Genomic DNA, 17286 nt, shown 5'->3' on the forward strand with positions numbered 1-17286 from the left:
AACTGTTAGTATGGGTGAAAGGTTGTACCGTTAGTTTCGAGCGTCAGTACACACTATAATTTCACTATAACTACTATGAGTCAGGAACAAGGGACCAGGAACTGGGGTCCTCGAAGAAAAATGCCCCTAAGAAATATGCCCTCCTAAGAAATATGTCCTCTAAGAATTATTCCCTTCTATTTAGCGACCCTGTCACTATTAATAGCACCCAATCTGTGGTGACGCAATCACCAGATAGCGACAGTTAATAATATAATAGTACCGAATGCGATACCAAGCAGGATGACTACCACGAGGTATAGAGAATGACAACGGAACTTAATTTGCTTCCAATGTGTCAAAAATCATGCCATGCACCACCAGAGTCTGTCAAATGCACTTCCACTCCAGCAATGATTTAGGAAGATATGCACCGATATCACGAATGATCCCAACAATTCAAAGGAACCCGGAAGAAACTCCTAAATACTGCGAGAAATACTCCTAATAATGTACCTCTTCTCGCTAACACTGTAGAAGTTAACACTGCTTGTCGCTATTTACCAGGTCCAGAACCACTTTGCAACAGTCCATACGGAAATGGAAAAGATGCGAATACGAAACCAATAAGAATTCGAATTCGCAGCAGAAATTTGAGTGGGAGTCTACGACAAACACACCAGCTGAGCTTAAGGAGTGTAGCAAACGCCAATGGGGGTAAATTATACAAGATAAGCGTGTATGTATAACTAGATGGTGTGAACAGTCCTATCGTTCTATCGTTCTATCGTCGCAGCCGGAGTTCACGGGGCTGCAAGGAATCTCAGTTCAAATCGTATGGATCAGAGGTGATTATATATGATGGTTCTTTCCCAGGGCATCAGCCTCGGCCGTTTGTTCGGCTTTTAAACACACTTGATAGCTCCACTTCTGACACCATATGGAACCGACCCCTTTCTAAGCAATTCTAAGCAAAACACTCATCTAAGCCTGATAACCTGGTTATCGTAGCATATGCCACACACTCCAGGTACGAAATCCACGGTTACCATTCGAGATGTCATTCTTTTGAATGCCGCTCTTGGTCGGGAATAACTATCCTCCGAATGAGGAAATCACCACCGATGGTATAGCGCTTAAAAATTGCTTGCAAACGGCTCGTACCTTCGACGAGTCGGGACCGGGCCAAGACTAATACAGTGGATTCATGGCTTACGAGATGAGGCCATTGATTGCAGTTGGAACTTGCGTACATTCCATTCTGTTGACTTTTCCATTGGGGGTCATCGTTATATTTCGCAGTCATCCCAGGGCCAGTTACCCCAGAATTCAACAGAGGGCCTTCAAATACTTGAGAACTCGTAACCATAAATGGAACCAGGAACTCAAATAACCTAGAAAATATCTCTATCTATCTGTTGTTTCCCTACATAAAATCGCCGGGTTCTGTCTAGAACAATCGAAACCGTTACTCAGCTTCTTTACCTCATTGGATTTAAACTCTAATTTTACAGCTATGTCAATACTAATTTTTTACTGATATTCTACGTGACTCACGGAGTTGTGGATTATACTGAATACCTACCCCAGATTTTATTCTACTTAGAACAATGTAATGTCAAGTAATTTCTGAAACCTCCGGGCTAAAACAAAGGTAAAATAAAACTGTAGGAAACTCCACCACTCAATATCTTTAGGTGAACGGTTTGATTTTACGGCAATTTAGTAATTTTAGTAATGCTTGCGAATTGGTAATGCCAATTACTAATTTATTAATTTTCGGTTTTAAATACTTGATCAAAAGGCAATTCACTGAAAATATCAAATTGCATTGCTTGCTCCATATCAAAACCAAAACGATCCAAATCTCCTCCTAGAGCTTGCCCGCTAGGATAAGGAGAAGATAACACGTTCTTTGGAGTTTCACCGTTAGTGGCAGTTCCAGCACCATAGCCACTAGGAGAAAAGCTACCAAAATTGAAGCTAGGCTTTCTACTCTCACCTTTGGCTTGAGAAGGATACACTGCATTGTCATTTAACTGGTTGTCGTGCTTCATAGCGAGCATTTGGAACCACAAATTATCAATTTCTTTGCTATCGACAAAATCCAAACTTATTTCGTTCGGCTTTCCTTCCCCAGCTGCTGGCGTAGTTCCAGATGCTGAAATTCCATCTTTAGTTTTTGCCACGGAGCCAGTCTTCAAATTATTGGTACTGTTGGATGATAAATTCGTGTCTTGCGGCGTGGTCCTTGCTTCGTTGCAGAATTCATTTCCCATGAGGTCCACCTTACCCAATTTTGTCAAAGAGGTCTCACAAATAGTTATTAATTCTTCAATTTGGTCAAGCGTGTAGTAGGGGGTGCAAAGGTTCAGGGCATTTTCATAATTCTCGTCGTAGAATTCCATTGTGGTAATGTTCTTCAACAAATAAGTATGCCCTTTTGTAATTCTCCATGCATAGTAATATCTATTACTGATTTTGGAGATAGCTGCAACGGAGACTTCTGCTGTTCGAGTGAGACAAGAAGATAATCTGCAGAGGGCACGATAATAGGCCCCATATTTGGAGTCATAGGCAACCTTGGAAATATGATCTGGCTGCCTTTTCATATTATAGATAATAAAATTAACTCTTATTATTACTGCGAGGTTCAACTGATTGAGCTTATGAATAATTTGTTCTAAAGTTGGATTAATAATGAAATCACAAATGACGTCACTGTAGCCCAATAAATCAAAGTAATGAGGCATAATATCGAATGCTCCTATTGATAACATCTTTTTCAAATAGAAAAAGGATAGCTGAATATTTTTAACTTCGTAATGAAGATAGAAATGGTAGTACATGGACACGCAGAAAGTCTTCAAAGCAAGATAAAATTTGGTTCTGAAGTTCCTGGTAAAGACGAACCAATGCTCATTTTGCTCAAGTGGTTTTAAGCATTCTTCCAAAGTACCATATTGTTCTGCAATAAGATTTTCCAATTCTGTCATCAGTTTACAAAGGCAAGACATATTTGCACCTTCTTCAACATTTAAAATCTTGACTAGTACCTTTCTCAATACCACAGAAGTTGCTCCACATTGTATGTAAGAATCAGTCACATACTTGTCCAAGGTGACGTCTGAAATGTTTTCACTTCCCTCTTCGTATTTTGGCACTTTTGTATCGTAATAAATTGGCTCTATCGTCAAAGGATTTCCGAAGGAATAAGACTGGTGAAGATCACCTATAATCAAATAATTCCATAACTTTCTACCAAGATGATTAAGTTTTGGATTATTCAAAACGTCATTAAACTTATTGGGTTCTCTATTCAAACCTAACGAGTATGCCATTTGAATTAATACAGCACTAAGGACCTGCGAGTCTCCACCATCGGCACCGTCTCCGTCTTCAGGTGCATATACGTGATATAACCTGATGTAAAATGCTAACTGAAAGATGGGTAAGGAAGTCTTCCTAAATAATTGAAATTGGTTTAAGCACTCATGGGCCACATCAACTGTAGTGATATTGATTGGATTATTCAAGAGAAACTTTATCTCTTGAGCCTTTGGAGAAGGATCCATTGATTTTAAATTTGCATCATTAACCTCTGGATTGTTGCAAAACAATGTCAAGTAGGCTAAGCGCAAAATCACAAGTAAAAGCCCAAGATCAGCCAAATCTAATCTTTTCTCCACAACTAAATTTGGTATTTTAACATCTTCGTACGATTCTGGCCCTATGAGTTTAGCTGTTTTTGTCATAAAGGTTTCTTGATCTATAAATGGCATGAATGGATATAACCACGTGAAGTAACGTCTGATTAACTTCCAAATTACTTTCTTCTTAGGTAATATCATTTGAATTTTTTCGATGAGTTGTAATTCTCTATTAATTTGGCCATCATAGACGGTTAATCCCAATGTTATATTATTTTCATTCAATTTGGACTTTTGAATGTTTTTATCTACCCTCTCCTTTATAATACTTTTATAAGGAATCATATCAATGTATCCATCCACTTCTAGAGCCCTTTTCTTGAATGATGCTTCAGATCCCGATGCAGTAGATGCCCCATTGGATGTTATCACATTGGTATTTTCTTGAGTGATCTCATGAGTTGACTGAGCAAATATCATGGCAGTTTGAGACTTTTCCTCTTTTTTCTTAAGAATGAAATCCCACAACAACCTCAACCCTGTGTCTTTCTTCATGAATGAAGACCAAGCAAACGGGCCGAAGTTTATCCTTCGATCAGGCTCTTTGATGTGTATAGAAGTGTAATCAGAGTAGAAGTTTATTCTCTCCTCTTCATCTTGATAGGGATTTAATCCTTGAAACGAATCTCTAGGTGTATTCGGTATCTGTCCTCCATTTGAACTGGCAGATGCTGGAGACTGGATGTAACCAGCTTTTGATGGTGTGTTTAGATCTGGACTTGTTACAGGTACAGTACTGTCGCTGCTACTTACACTTGGATATGAAAAAGCATTAATGGAACTCGAACTAGTCCCGGTGGATTGACCGCGACCATTCGAATGGCTAGAACGACTGGAGTGTTGTGACCTTATAGCCAGATCACTATACGAAGTCGACCTGCTATTCAGTTCGTTGAAGTTAGCCAGGTTCCTTGCTGGCTGAGTGGGAGCTGGTGGAAGCACCTGTCTAAATTGTAATGGAGGTAATTGTATAGGGGCATTTCTCTGAATTAGTGGCGGAGTCGTGGTATTACTAGCAGAGAAGGTTGAGAACGATTGCTGCGGTGGATGTTGAACTTGATATTGTGGTGATTGTTGGGGCTGTTGTTGAAGCTGGTTTTGTTGTTGAAATATCTGCTGTTGAAGTTCCTGCTGCTGTGAAAGAGTTGGTGGCGGCAAGCTTGGCGAAACTTGCTTTGTAACAATTGAAGATTCGATTTGGTTTATTCTTTCTTTCAACATGTTTAATTCCGCTATGGAAATTGTAACGTTATCGCTAGAAGTATCAGACCGTCTCTTCTTTGTAGGCACTTGCGTGTGGTATTCTTCCTGCTTGCTCGAGAAGGCAATAGGATTCTTAGCGCTGCTTACATATGGTAACGACGCCATCTCAGCGTCTTTTGTTGCAGACTGTCTAGAAGTAATAGATGAGTCGTATCGGCAACTATCAACTAGTCTAGCTTTGACACAGGGAGCACATGGTTGTCCCTTGTCGCATCTAATTTTCTTTTTCTTGCAATTTTCACATACTAGACTTGGTCTCTTTCTCTTCTTCACCTGAGAGTACTTTGAAGAGTCGTCCGCAAACGATACCGACATCGTAGTGGCTATTTAATATGGTTTAAGCTTGCGTAGTTTGGAATAAATGATAACCAATAACCTTTAACGAATTTGAATCGTTTGGGTAATGATTTTGTGGCAAATTTCACCTGTTTTGGTGGAAGGCAACCCTGTTAATAGAGTCACTATGAGCTTCAGTAGAACCTTCGGATTTAACTCGTTGGAGATAGTTGAGGGCAATATAAATATTACGTCAGATAGAAGCCGTTAAAGCGAGGATCACGGCGGTGAATAGTTTCGACAGACCGATCCGGTTAAAGTCCTGGTTAATTTTATAATGCTGTCACTGCTATAGTTACCAATAGCGACTGATATCACATAAGCAAGCCCAATGATATGGTAATCGTAAAGCTTGCAAATGACAAATAGAGAACATCGAGAATGTGAAGTGCTGATGCGGCGAGAACTCAAAACGGTAACACCGCGACGATGTTCTCAGGTTTAAAGCCGAGCCGTATTTTGCGTGGGCGGTGAGAGAAGGAAAATTGTTAGTGAAGCGGGAGTGAGTAGTGGGAAGTGAGTAGTGGGAAGTGAAAGTGCGTAGTGAGTAAGTAAGTAGTGAGTAAGTGAGTAGTGAGTAAGTCAGTAGTGAGTAAGTAAGTAGTGAGTACATAGTGAGAAGGTGTGTAGTGTAAAAGTATAGAAGTCTAAAAGTATAAAAGTATAAAAGTATAACTAAAAGAATAAAAGTATAAAGCGGGAACATTGAGTCACTGAGCCTACATGTTTAAGAGAAATGCGGGTTGGTTCAAAAAGAAATACCGTTTAGTATAGAATATTGTGTTGTATTGTATTTATTTGTATTTTAATTTGCATTGTATTGTATTCTATTTGTATTGTATTGTATTTATGAACCGTTTGGTGAAAAGTTGGCTGTGTCGTGTGTATGTCTGAAACGAAGGACGGAGGAGTAAATAGTTTAATTTCTCCTGCAAACTCATATAAATGATAATGATACTGAAATGATAATTAAATGATAATGACACTGAAAAGAAATTTCATAAAAAGGAAACAACAATATCCATAAAAAAATATGTAATAGGTATATGTAGTAGGATGATAACAGAGTGTATGGGCCAATTTTGATAAGAAATCGTTCTATGTGGGGAGGTAAATATGTGGTGTGTTAAAGATGCAGGAGTTGATGGGTGCAAATTGGATGTAGAAGAATATTACAATAAGAACGTTCTATTCCGTTTTAGGGACCAGCAAGTCAGTAGTATGCATGAATTTCTTAGTATTGACAAGCGATAGCTTTCGACTCTTCACATGCCTTTGCCAGAAACTTGTAATTATGTAGAATACATATTGCTGCTGAAATTCGAATTAACCTTTCCATTTGCTTCACCTATGGCAAAATTGTAGATTAAACTATAAGTGAAGATTAAAATATAAGAATTAAAATATATATATACAACTAACCTAGGTACCAAACATTAATTAAAAGTAAACCCATCAAAATGAATTTTTCAAAAAAAAAAAAAAAGTTAATAAAAAAAAACTAATTGAAGACTTTGTCTAATGGTAAATCGTTGAAGAAATCGAGATGTCCATCCTCTCCATCTAAGGCGTTTCCCAAGTTCTCAAATAATTGGTAATTAGCTGTGAATGGAAAGTTGAACTCTGGGGCGGTATCGGGAGCCGATGTTGTTGCGCTGGTACTGGATGTATACTGTGTATTATTGTAGTAGCCTGCGTTCACGTCTGTATTATAGCTAGATGCACTTGGGATCGCTTCATTATAGTTCAAATTGTCGTTGAGAGTGTTTTGCTTGTTGTTCTTCAGGGACAACATCTGGAGCCATAACGAGTCTATCTGATCACTACCATCAAATCTAAGGTCCTCAAAACCACTCAATTCGAGAGGAATATTGGAACTATCTGACATTGGGGTGTTCGTACTAGAAAGAGTTGGTACATCTTGAAGAGAGTAGTTATTAAGAGCATCCAATGGAGCTCGTTGAACCGTTTGCTCTTCTGTCTTCAAATTTTTCAAAACACTTGGCTTTTGGCCATGTACTTTGAATAATGCACGAAGATCAACGCTGTCACAATGTTCTCCAACGGTACGATTCAAAACAGTCAATGTGTTCTGAACAAGATTGGTGAGATCTTGAAGTTGATCGTTAGTTGGTGCGATGAAGTTCAATTCGAAATCATCGTTGCTGGAGTACAATTCTTCGTCAGCTACCACTTTGTGCAAAAAGGTATGACTCTTGGAAACACCCCAAGCATAGTAATATCTACTACTCATGATGGAAGCTGCCATGAGACAAATCTTAGCACATTTTTCCATACAAACCACTAAGGTACTCATTGTCTCGAAGTAGTTCTTATATTTGTGATCGGAATTCATCCTGAATTGGTGGTCCGAAGACTTGGCCCTACGATACAACCAGAAATTAATCTTGATAACTATAATCATGATAACCTCACTGGTTCTCTGCGTAGCCTGAATGATGTCAGGGTTAATTACCAAATCAGCTCCTTCTCCAAAAATTTCCAGACTTCTTATAATTAAAGGAAAGAAGTAAGGAGTTAGTTCAGTAATTGTTACAGCCAACAATTTCTTCAAATAGAAATACGACAATGTCAGATTTCCCTTATTCTCGTAGTAATCATAAAAGTGATAGTACATGGACACAAAGAATGCATTCAACGAAAGAAGAATCTGTGCCTTCTTTATCTTATTGAAGTGGTAGGATACATCTTCCGACTCCAAGAGTTTCACATAATCCCTGACTCTACCAAAAATACCAGTAACACCGAGCTCTAAGTGATTGACGAGCTGAGTCAATTCCGGGATTTTCACTTGTTTACCGACATTCAAAGTCATATCAAGTATTCCTTTCATTGGACCTCTAATCAATGCTTGTCCAAACTTGAAGCAGTTCGTGACAGCACCTTCAAGCTCGGTATCTTTAAGATTTGAATTGTCCACATTTATGAATGGAGGAACTGTATCATAATACATACTATTCGTTGTCAATGGATTACCGAATGTGAATGCTTGGATGAAATCACTGATAACAAGATGATACCAAATTTTTCTTCCCAAGTGATTAGTTTTCTCGTCGGTCAATGAGTCTTTGTAGTTGTCTGGTTCTCTATTCAAGCCGAGGGAATAGCACATCTGCACCAACATTCCTTTGAATATCTGACTATCGCCACCATCTAATCCATCCCCGTCTTCGGGTGCTAATGTATGATATAATCTCAAATATAAAGCACACTGCAAAATAGGAAGGCTGACTTTCCTCAAAAGTTGGAACTGATGCAAGCAAATTTGAGCCATGTCAATAGCACAAATATGAATTCCATTTAACAATAAATACTTTCTAACTTGATCATCTGGATAGGCACTTGGCTTCTTCAAAATAGCTTCGTTAATTGAACTTCTGTTGAAGAAAAGAGACAAATAGGATAATCTCAAAACCACACATAAAACACCCACATATGCAAAGTCCAATCTTTTTTCTATATTCACCGAGGGCTTCACTTCTTCATACGACTCTTGCCCTATAAGTCTTTCAATATTGTATCTGAAATCCTCCTCATCGATGAAAGGAACGAATGGATAAACGACTCTGAAAAATCTTTCCACTAATAGCCAGATTACTCTCTTCTTAGGAACCATGGACTCAATCTGTTCTATAAGTTTCTTTTCCCTGTCAATCGGTCCATCCAAGATACTCAAACCCAACAACATAGTCCGCTGGTTCATTTCTTGAAAGATGGGGTGTGGGTTAGTACTTTCCCTTTCCCCTGTAGATTCTTTGACATAAGATAAACTTTCGTCGTATTCTCCATCTGATTCTTTGCTCTTTTGTTCAAAACGCCTTATTTGACTACCATCCATGTTCAATGTGCTTTTGACATCGTCTGCCAATGGTTTCAATAAGCTGCATGAACTGGTTGATGGAGGTTCTGCAGTGGAAGCTTTAGATTTATTGATTCTTTCAACGATTTCCTTTGCTTTCTGCGATGAAGTGAACTTCTTCACTAAGGTTAGGTACTTGTTTCTTCTCAGAATCGATGCCCAGGCAAGAGGCCCATAGTTGACCTTTCTTGTGCGTTCTTTCACTCGAATGGAGTTACTATTCTCATAGAAATTGATAGTATCACTGGGGGACTCGTATGGATTTATACCTACGACATAGAAATCGTGTTTCGGTACATCTTCCATCGTGATCCTCTTTGCCTTTGGAGGTGGCATATCCTTTGTGATGAAACATTGATTCAGGAGCAAGATATTCTCAACAGGAATATCACCTGGTCTAGATGCATCATGGAAAGAGCCCATTGATCGCCTTGTAGGGTTCATGGACCTATTGTAGAAATGAGCCTCTTGTTCAGGAGGAGGGTATACACTGGGATTTTTGGCAGCATTGGATGTGTTATTGGATGATGATGGATTCAATTCTTCAGAGTTATCTGATCTTGCTGGGGATATCAAGCCCAACTCGTACTTCTGCACTTTTGCCCTCAACTCATCTAATTCGGATTTGGGCACGATGACCACAACTGAGTTTTCCTTATTAACATTTTTGACTGGTTTTACTGATTCAGGGTCTATGCGTTCAGTTTTGACTGGTAAGGTGTTTGTTCTGGACAAGCTGGCCGAACTGCTGGCACTAGAACTGAAACTATTGCTCGACGTTGGTTCTGTAGGAGATTCGGATATCGTTGGTCCAACGGCTGGAGCCAGAGCAGGCTGCTGCTTTCTTCTCTTAGTTTTCTTCTTGCCATTTACCCATTTTTCATCATAAATGCAAAGGTGTTCGATTTTGTTCTTGACACACGAAATACATGGTTTACCCTTATCACACTTGATCTTTCTCTTCTTACAGGCTCCGCAGACTAGCGAAGGTCTGTTTCTCTTCTTGACTATGTGTTCGTCCTCTCTCTCCATTGTGTGGATTTCTGGCGGATTTTCTTAGGGGTTTTGGTGGGTATCGCTTCGGATCCCTTGTTCCGGTCTGTTTATATGGTAATACACTGGCTTTCAAGTGGTTTCTATCCACTGGTGTGTTCAATTATCGATGGTGATGATAATAGATAATCTTTCGGACCTAACAATTTTGTGTCTTTTTTCAAGGTCTCGCTGTAAAACCCGGTTTCTGGGGAACGACGACGAAAGCTTTAGTAACGAAACGATGGGGATATATACAATCACAATGAAACTGTTGATAATGCGAACTTGAGTTCTTTTGTTTCGCCACGAGAGTCCAAAGGAAGTTATCTTTTGTACATGAACGGTGTTCTGTCACGCAATTCGAGGCACGGCGAAAGGGTATAATAATAATAAAAATAGTGTAAATGAGAATGGGAATGAGAATACTGATACTAATACTGATAGTAATAACTAATACCTAATACAAATAATATAAAATAATAATAGTGATAATAATAATAATAATAGTAATAGTAATCAACTTGGATACGAAATGTAGTAATAGTAATCAACGATACGTAATGGTGATGTTGATGGTGTTTAACGTGATGCCTGGGTACTGGTTGTTAAGAGAATATACACTGTGGGAAAGGGGACGGTGTTGATTATTAAGCGGGTTTAAGACCGTGGGAAAACTGCGGTTTTGATGGGCTTCGGGAATTGCGGTTTTGTGTCACGGGTTTAAGGCAAGCGGATACGATCTGCCAAAAAATTTAGCAGCTGTCGTGGGACGGGGTTTATAAGGAGTTTTGTCAGGAATTTGAGGTGTGAACGGTGTCTGGGTAGAACGGCAAGGAAGCGAGGTTACGGCTGGATTTGCTGGTAAGTGGCGGAAATTGGAATTAGAGTTAGGTGGCAAAAATAGGAATTCACAGTGTGACATTCGGAGTTCCCCTGCGGTGCCTTGGGATGGGTTTTTATAGTGCTGTAGAGAACCATCGAAAACAACGGTGGAAAATAGAGTTGGGCTTGTGGGGAATACAGGATTTGGGATTAGCCCGAGGTTGAAAATCTTGGGCAGCCCTGGCGAAGCTTGAATCTTGGGGATTTCAAGTCTACGGAGTCTACGGTGCAGCGTGAATATTCCTGGGGCTATATACGGTGAAAGTCCATTGCTGCGAAATCCATTTCCAACAATATCAATTACGATGGTAATTCGAACGTGCGAATGGATCCGGTGTTGTGTGGATAATACTGGGCATGAAGAGTCTGCTGGGCTCTGAAGGGTGTTTTTGTGGCATGTAGAACATTCCAACGGTGTTGGGATTAGCTTTTCGGATAAAATTTGATGGGATGGCAGGGCATTTATTTTATAGTTTAGATGTCTATAGATTATGTATTTTTGACCATTTGTTGTGTGAGATGTTGGTTCAATTTGGAGAACCATTCGAAATGTAATTTTAATGTTGAACGTCTTACTGGCGTAATGTTCCGAGGTGTTGGAATTGGTCAGATTCGTGTGGTCTTCGTAATTAATGCAGTTGTAGAAGACAAGACACTTGTCCGTTTTGAATGACTATTCAGTCATTCCTGTCTTGTAGCATAAACTTTAACTCGTACTCTATTGAAGATTTTTTATCGTCGGAGGAGCATGATTTATGACATTTTTTGAAATCGTTTTGTTAATTCCTCGGCTTATGGTTATAGTTGCGGAAATCGTTATATATTTTCGCGATGTCTTGATTACTCCAACTAGACAGGGAATGCCAATAAAGTTGGAGAAGGAGGCCGGTAACTTCTTGAAAGCTTTGTTTGGTAACTATCACATGAATCTGCCCTAAGCAGAGCCATAAGTGACCAGTTGCTGGGCCTGGTTGCTGAGCAAGGACTCTTCCTCACTCTCGCTATCACTTTCATTGTTCTCATTGTACAAGAAGAACTGTACAAAGATGGTGAAGTCTAAGCCTAAAGTACCCAAGGAACCAGCCAACCACGAAGAGTTAACCCACAAGTAGTGCCATGAGGTGTTGATGGCTAAAATAGAAATTACGTATGTCAAGTTACCCAAGCATGCAAACAAAAAGAACATGAATGAAATACCTTCACAGGACTTTCTCTTGTAGTTCAAAAGAATTTGGGGAATTCTGGAACCCAAGTATAAAAAGGCACACAACCAGCCAAAGAACTGAGCTAAAGGATCGAAAATAAGTTCCTCTGGCTTACGTATCTTGCCAGGGTGCTTTTGTTTGTGTTGAGCGTCTTTGACGTATGAGATGTACCAACCGGCCAAACCAGATGCAATAACGAGAGAAACCATGAGAGTCTTAACCAAGACTGACTGAACGGCGGTCATTTTCTTGGAAGCTGCTGAAGACGACGAACCGCTGCTGGAAGCTTCTTCGATGTCGACATTTGGATTCAAGAACTGATTGCTTTGCTCTTGTATTATTTCGTCTTCTTGTTGTTCTTCACCATCTTCCAAGAGTTCATGTTCGTGATGGTGATGGTGGTGATGCTCTCTCGACAATACAGTCTCTAAAACATCTTCGTTCATAGGGTTTGCTGGAGACAAGTGGATCAAATCCGTCAGTTCTCCATTACCGTATGCTAAGCATTGCCATAACAATACGATATCCGCCAAGGTATAGTATACGGCAAGAATGATCATAGTTGGTAACACGCCTTGTAGCACCGAGCCCAATACGTTGAACACATCACCTGCCAACCATAGTATGATGAAAGTGAGTGATAACCCTTCTGAAGACTGTCTTCTGAAGTTTTCGTAGATTTGCGGGGCGAACACGATAATCCAACAGGCAATAGAGATGGATCCAGTGATGCCGCTGACCGCCTGAGCGTCTATTACGATAGGAGGAGGAGGAGCCATGGATACGGTGACACTTTATAACGCAACACCTATGACTTTTATGAAGTTAAAACCAGCTTTCTGGGCGATTTGTTAAACGCTGTTCTGACTGGGGAAACCGGAGAGGTATATTTCCGAGTGTGTTGTATTTTGCCGATTCTCTTTGTAAGAGAATGGAAAGATTCCTAGATCAGTAAGCTAGGATTTCTAGAGCGATAGTAACAGTCACACGAGATGTAAATAAACACCAGACTTTCGTTATCAAAAGAAGAACAGTAACAGATGAAAACTATAAAACATTGACATCTCCGATTTTTCACTGGTATTGCTCGTTGTCTCTTTCTGTTCTCAACCACTCCAGTTTCTCCGGATTTTGCATAATTTTTTTCTTTCTGCGATGCACATCCGGTCACCGAGCGTGACATTTTATTGAGTCTCTGAGTCATTCGAAATGGAGATTTTGGAGAAGAGCACGGCGCGCAAGTTGGGGCCGGACTTGGCAAGCGAAGCCGCGTGAGAAGGAGCGTCGGTGGGGGGGGGGGGAGGAGGGAGGAGGGAGTTGCAGCCATTGGGAAGAGGGTGAAAGGTAAGGAGTGGTGGTGGTGGTAAGTGAAGTGGGTGGTGGTTGAAGAGGTAGAAGCAGGTGGGGAGAGAAGGTCAGAAAGTTGGAGAAAAGGAGAGGACATGAGACAAGGAGAGAAACTTCGATAAAGTTAGATAAAATGAGAGAAAGAAAGAAAAAGAAGGTAACGGAGTCCAGTCGCAGGGAGGTATCTATATTGAGCATTTACAAGAGATATTATAATAACGTTATACTTATAGCTGTAGTTGTGACAATTTCGGAAATGTGTGACATTTACATAGATTAGCTCTTGTTCCATATTATATATATATATGAAAATTAGGTAATAATTGATAAAATTTTATCATATGACACTCCCTCCCATCTTTGTGTCTTCGCTGTCATGACATTTCATCAATATTTGCAACTTCTTGGCCAAAAATAGGCTTTCGCATACACATTAAAAATATAGTATCTATATACCTACGGCAACATCAAAAAATGAATAAATAAGTAACTTCAATAAACATAAATATAAATAGCCCTTCACAACTTGGCATTGACTCTTTGCAAAAGGGATTGCTCAAGCTCGTACAATCTATGGAATACATCACCAAAGAACTTGGATGCTGGACCTCTTCTAATCTTAAACGTTGGTGTGACCACGTCTCTTTCGACTGTCAATGGATTGATTTCCAAATGGATATTATGCAATTTCTCGTATCCGTTCAACTTATCCCCAACGTTCTTGTTGATGAGATCCAAGAATTTCTTCTTAACTTGTACTGTATTAATTTCCTGAAGCATTTCCTCACTTGTCATGTCGATCCTGTTGTAGCCACACTCCTCATTCAAAAACTTCAATCCCTTCTCGAAATCAACTCCAACAATACCAACCAAATATGATTTCAAGGAGTTTCCGTGAACATAAAGTTGGGAAATGATTGGATTGGAAGATAAGTATCTGTTCTCGATCTTCTCTGGTGAAATGTACTCACCTTGTTGCATCTTGAAGAAGTTCTTGACTCTATCAATAATGTGGATTCTTCCATTTGTTTCATCTAATCTAGCAATGTCTCCGGTGTGGAACCAACCATCTTCATTGAAGCACTTGTTAGTTTCCTCGTAATTGTGGAAGTATCCCTTAAACACTTGTGGGCCTCTCAATAACAATTCTCCCTTGTTTTCATCAATGGAGTATCCCATTTCGGATACGTTTCTCAATCTGACTTCTCCAGTGATACCGATGGAACCACATGATCCTGGGTTGGCCTCGTAGGCATCTGTACACGTAATAGCACCAAAGCATTCTGTCAATCCGTACAATTGTCTCAATCCTACATTAAGAGATGCCTTTAAATATACCAAAGTCGTAGGAGCAACTGGTGCTGAAGCAGTTTGCATCCACTTTAATTCGTCCATTCCCATGTATTCACGCAATTGCTTGTATGGAGCATAATTGTCATGATAGAAATCTGTTCCCTGGCTTCCATCATATCTCTTGTGTTCCTTCAACTTGAAGTCAATGATCTTGTTGACCTCATTGGCATCTTTTTTGTCCATATCTTTTATCAAATTCTTAACGAGAGCTTCCATCTTGGTAAGAATTCTAGGAACAATAGAGAAATAAGTAGGCTTAAAGATTCTTAAATCATCAATTAAGTTTTGGAAAACATCAACCTTAACATTGTCCATTACCAATTGAGGGAATCCCAAATAATAGCCAGTACAAAGAGCAAAGCCACTCGTCTCTCTCTCATAAATATGAGTTAAAGGCAAGAATATAAATGCTTTGTCTCTTTCACCCAGTTGCGGTTCGGAACTAATCAAGAAACTTACTGCACAAGCAGCATTTCTCTGAGACAACATGGCACCTTTGGGTCTTGATCCAGTAGTACCAGAAGTAAAGGATACGGTGTACAAGGCATCTGCAGATGGTGGTAATTCGTCAAGTGGATGTGATGCTCCAAGTGACTGAATTTGGTCAAAGTCATGGATTTCAACGTTCAATGCTTTTGCCTTTTTGAGTAAGCTTTCATCAATTGTATCATAAGGGTCCATAGAAACAAGCGAGATAACAGCTTTGAGCTGCTCTGGAAATTCATCCTTTAACTCTAAGATACCAGCTATCTTGTCATGCGAACAAACTACTAGAGGACTGCGAGTCAATTCCAAAATGTACTTGGTGACATCTGGTCCCAATGTGTCATAAAGTGCTGTATTGGTGATCGAATAGGCTCCACATGCCAAGTCGGTCAAAATCCATTCGTATCTGTTAGCAGAGAAAATTGAGATGATGAAGGACACACTCTTCTCGATAACCTCGTTTTGGTTATCTGTAGCAAGATTAGGAATGCCGTAACTTCTCCAATCTCTAATATGGTCGTCTATCTTGCGATGGGCTTCCACAGTGGAGTCTTTATAAGGATTCTGTTGCAAAGAGTAGAGGAGACCGGCTCCTAAGTTTCTCTTTTTTTGGTTCACCTCATTGTAAGTGTAAGACTTGAAGTAATTAGCCGACTTTCTTGTCTTGTAATCATAAGGTCTTTGACCAAGACATGGTTTATCTCCAAACAATTCCACTGAATTGTTGAAAAATTTATGGTAAGTGTCCAAATCCGGGTGGAGAGTCTCCACATTACGGTCTGGCAAGGCCTTATTTCTGTAAATCGCCGAGTATTGACCATCTGCCGTGGGCTGGCCTATGGCTACGTTATCAATGACATCTCTTCCAAAGGGCAATCTCTTGAATGCCTGTTGCTTCGTGCAATCGGTCTTCTGATAGAGTGATCTTGACATTTCCGAGGGTCCAATTGACTGAAAAATAAATAGAATACCAGAAATACCGATTATAACTGTGCTAATTCCACAGCTCTTCGAGGTGCGATTTTCAACCTTTTGCTGTGTTGACCACTTCCTTGACTCTACTCGACGCGGTTCTTCCAGCTATTTATACCATATTTCACCCCCATTGATCGGCCTCCATTTCATCTACCGACCACCTCCGTCAACATCGACCCCGCAAAATCCTGTACTTTAAGAGGAGAAGTGAAAAATTGGCCCTTCTGCAGGACATAGATGGGATGTAATGATAGTGATGTTTGGAGGTGGAAGGAACTGTGGTGGATGATTATCCAGGATATGATGGGTAGTCTGAACTCAGAAAAGCGGACATAGCTGGGCAGTTTCAGGTAAAAGATAGCGATTAGGTTCGGGAAAATAATAATAAGGACGGATGTGGAGAAACAAAAAAAAAAACTACCCTTTCAATTACCCATGGAATGGGGCACACCCACCTGAAATCGATGCTTCTTTACATATAATGGGTTTATCCGGTACAGTCCCCAGTTTCCAGGAGTTTCGGAGTTGGCTATATAGATCTAAAGGCCGAAATGTAGGTAAGGAGGCGTCTGCAATGTAGTTGTAGTGGAGTTGCACGATTAGCGGCGGTACAGAAGTGGTACAGAAGCGGTACAGAAGCAGTGGTTTCATTAGTGTGTGGAACTGTTGACAGGCAACCTTAAAAACTTATGGGGAAGCGAGGCACATTGAAGCTCCTATTGTACATGAATTGCAAATGGTGGGTATGGGATATTAATTAATGTTGAGTCGGTTGTTTCAGGTCCCACAGTGTGGGAGGCTTACGGGTACCTCATGAATAGGCGAAGTGGAGAAC

The 17286-nt window shown here is 40.0% G+C and overlaps 5 protein-coding genes across 5 annotated transcripts; all 5 read right to left on the bottom strand. All coding sequences in view use genetic code 12, as the record gives it.

Annotated features, from left to right (window-relative positions):
• Positions 1-1751: 1751 nt before the first annotated feature.
• On the bottom strand, positions 1752-5267 carry MRR1 (Mrr1p; the record flags this gene model as incomplete). Its single annotated transcript, XM_064921299.1, has 3 exons — positions 1752-4334; positions 4443-4823; positions 4872-5267. 3 exons carry the CDS (start codon positions 5265-5267, stop codon positions 1752-1754), a joined length of 3360 nt encoding a protein of 1119 aa, XP_064777610.1.
• A 1369-nt stretch (positions 5268-6636) lies between these two features.
• Positions 6637-10200, bottom strand: ZCF35 (Zcf35p; the record flags this gene model as incomplete). The annotated part of the gene is made up of 2 exons (XM_064915796.1): positions 6637-9839; positions 9915-10200. The coding sequence occupies 2 exons, from the start codon at positions 10198-10200 to the stop codon at positions 6790-6792; spliced, it is 3336 nt and encodes a 1111-aa protein (XP_064777611.1). The 3' UTR covers positions 6637-6789.
• A 357-nt stretch (positions 10201-10557) lies between these two features.
• Positions 10558-11824, bottom strand: RJT20DRAFT_17041 (uncharacterized protein). The gene has a single exon (XM_064919217.1). The coding sequence runs from the start codon at positions 11627-11629 to the stop codon at positions 10916-10918; it is 714 nt and encodes a 237-aa protein (XP_064777612.1). The 5' UTR covers positions 11630-11824; the 3' UTR covers positions 10558-10915.
• RJT20DRAFT_17040 (cationic amino acid transporter) lies at positions 11825-13151 on the bottom strand. The gene has a single exon (XM_064919216.1). The coding sequence runs from the start codon at positions 13067-13069 to the stop codon at positions 12020-12022; it is 1050 nt and encodes a 349-aa protein (XP_064777613.1). The 5' UTR covers positions 13070-13151; the 3' UTR covers positions 11825-12019.
• Positions 13152-13945: 794 nt separating this feature from the next.
• FAA2 (Faa2p) lies at positions 13946-16645 on the bottom strand. The gene has a single exon (XM_064919218.1). It carries the CDS (start codon positions 16407-16409, stop codon positions 14157-14159), a length of 2253 nt encoding a protein of 750 aa, XP_064777614.1. The 5' UTR covers positions 16410-16645; the 3' UTR covers positions 13946-14156.
• Between the last annotated feature and the right edge of the window lie 641 nt (positions 16646-17286).

Source organism: Scheffersomyces xylosifermentans (genome assembly GCF_036884685.1).
Source record: "Scheffersomyces xylosifermentans strain CBS 12540 chromosome Unknown RJT20scaffold_1, whole genome shotgun sequence".
Classification (NCBI taxonomy): Eukaryota; Fungi; Ascomycota; class Pichiomycetes; order Serinales; family Debaryomycetaceae; genus Scheffersomyces; species Scheffersomyces xylosifermentans.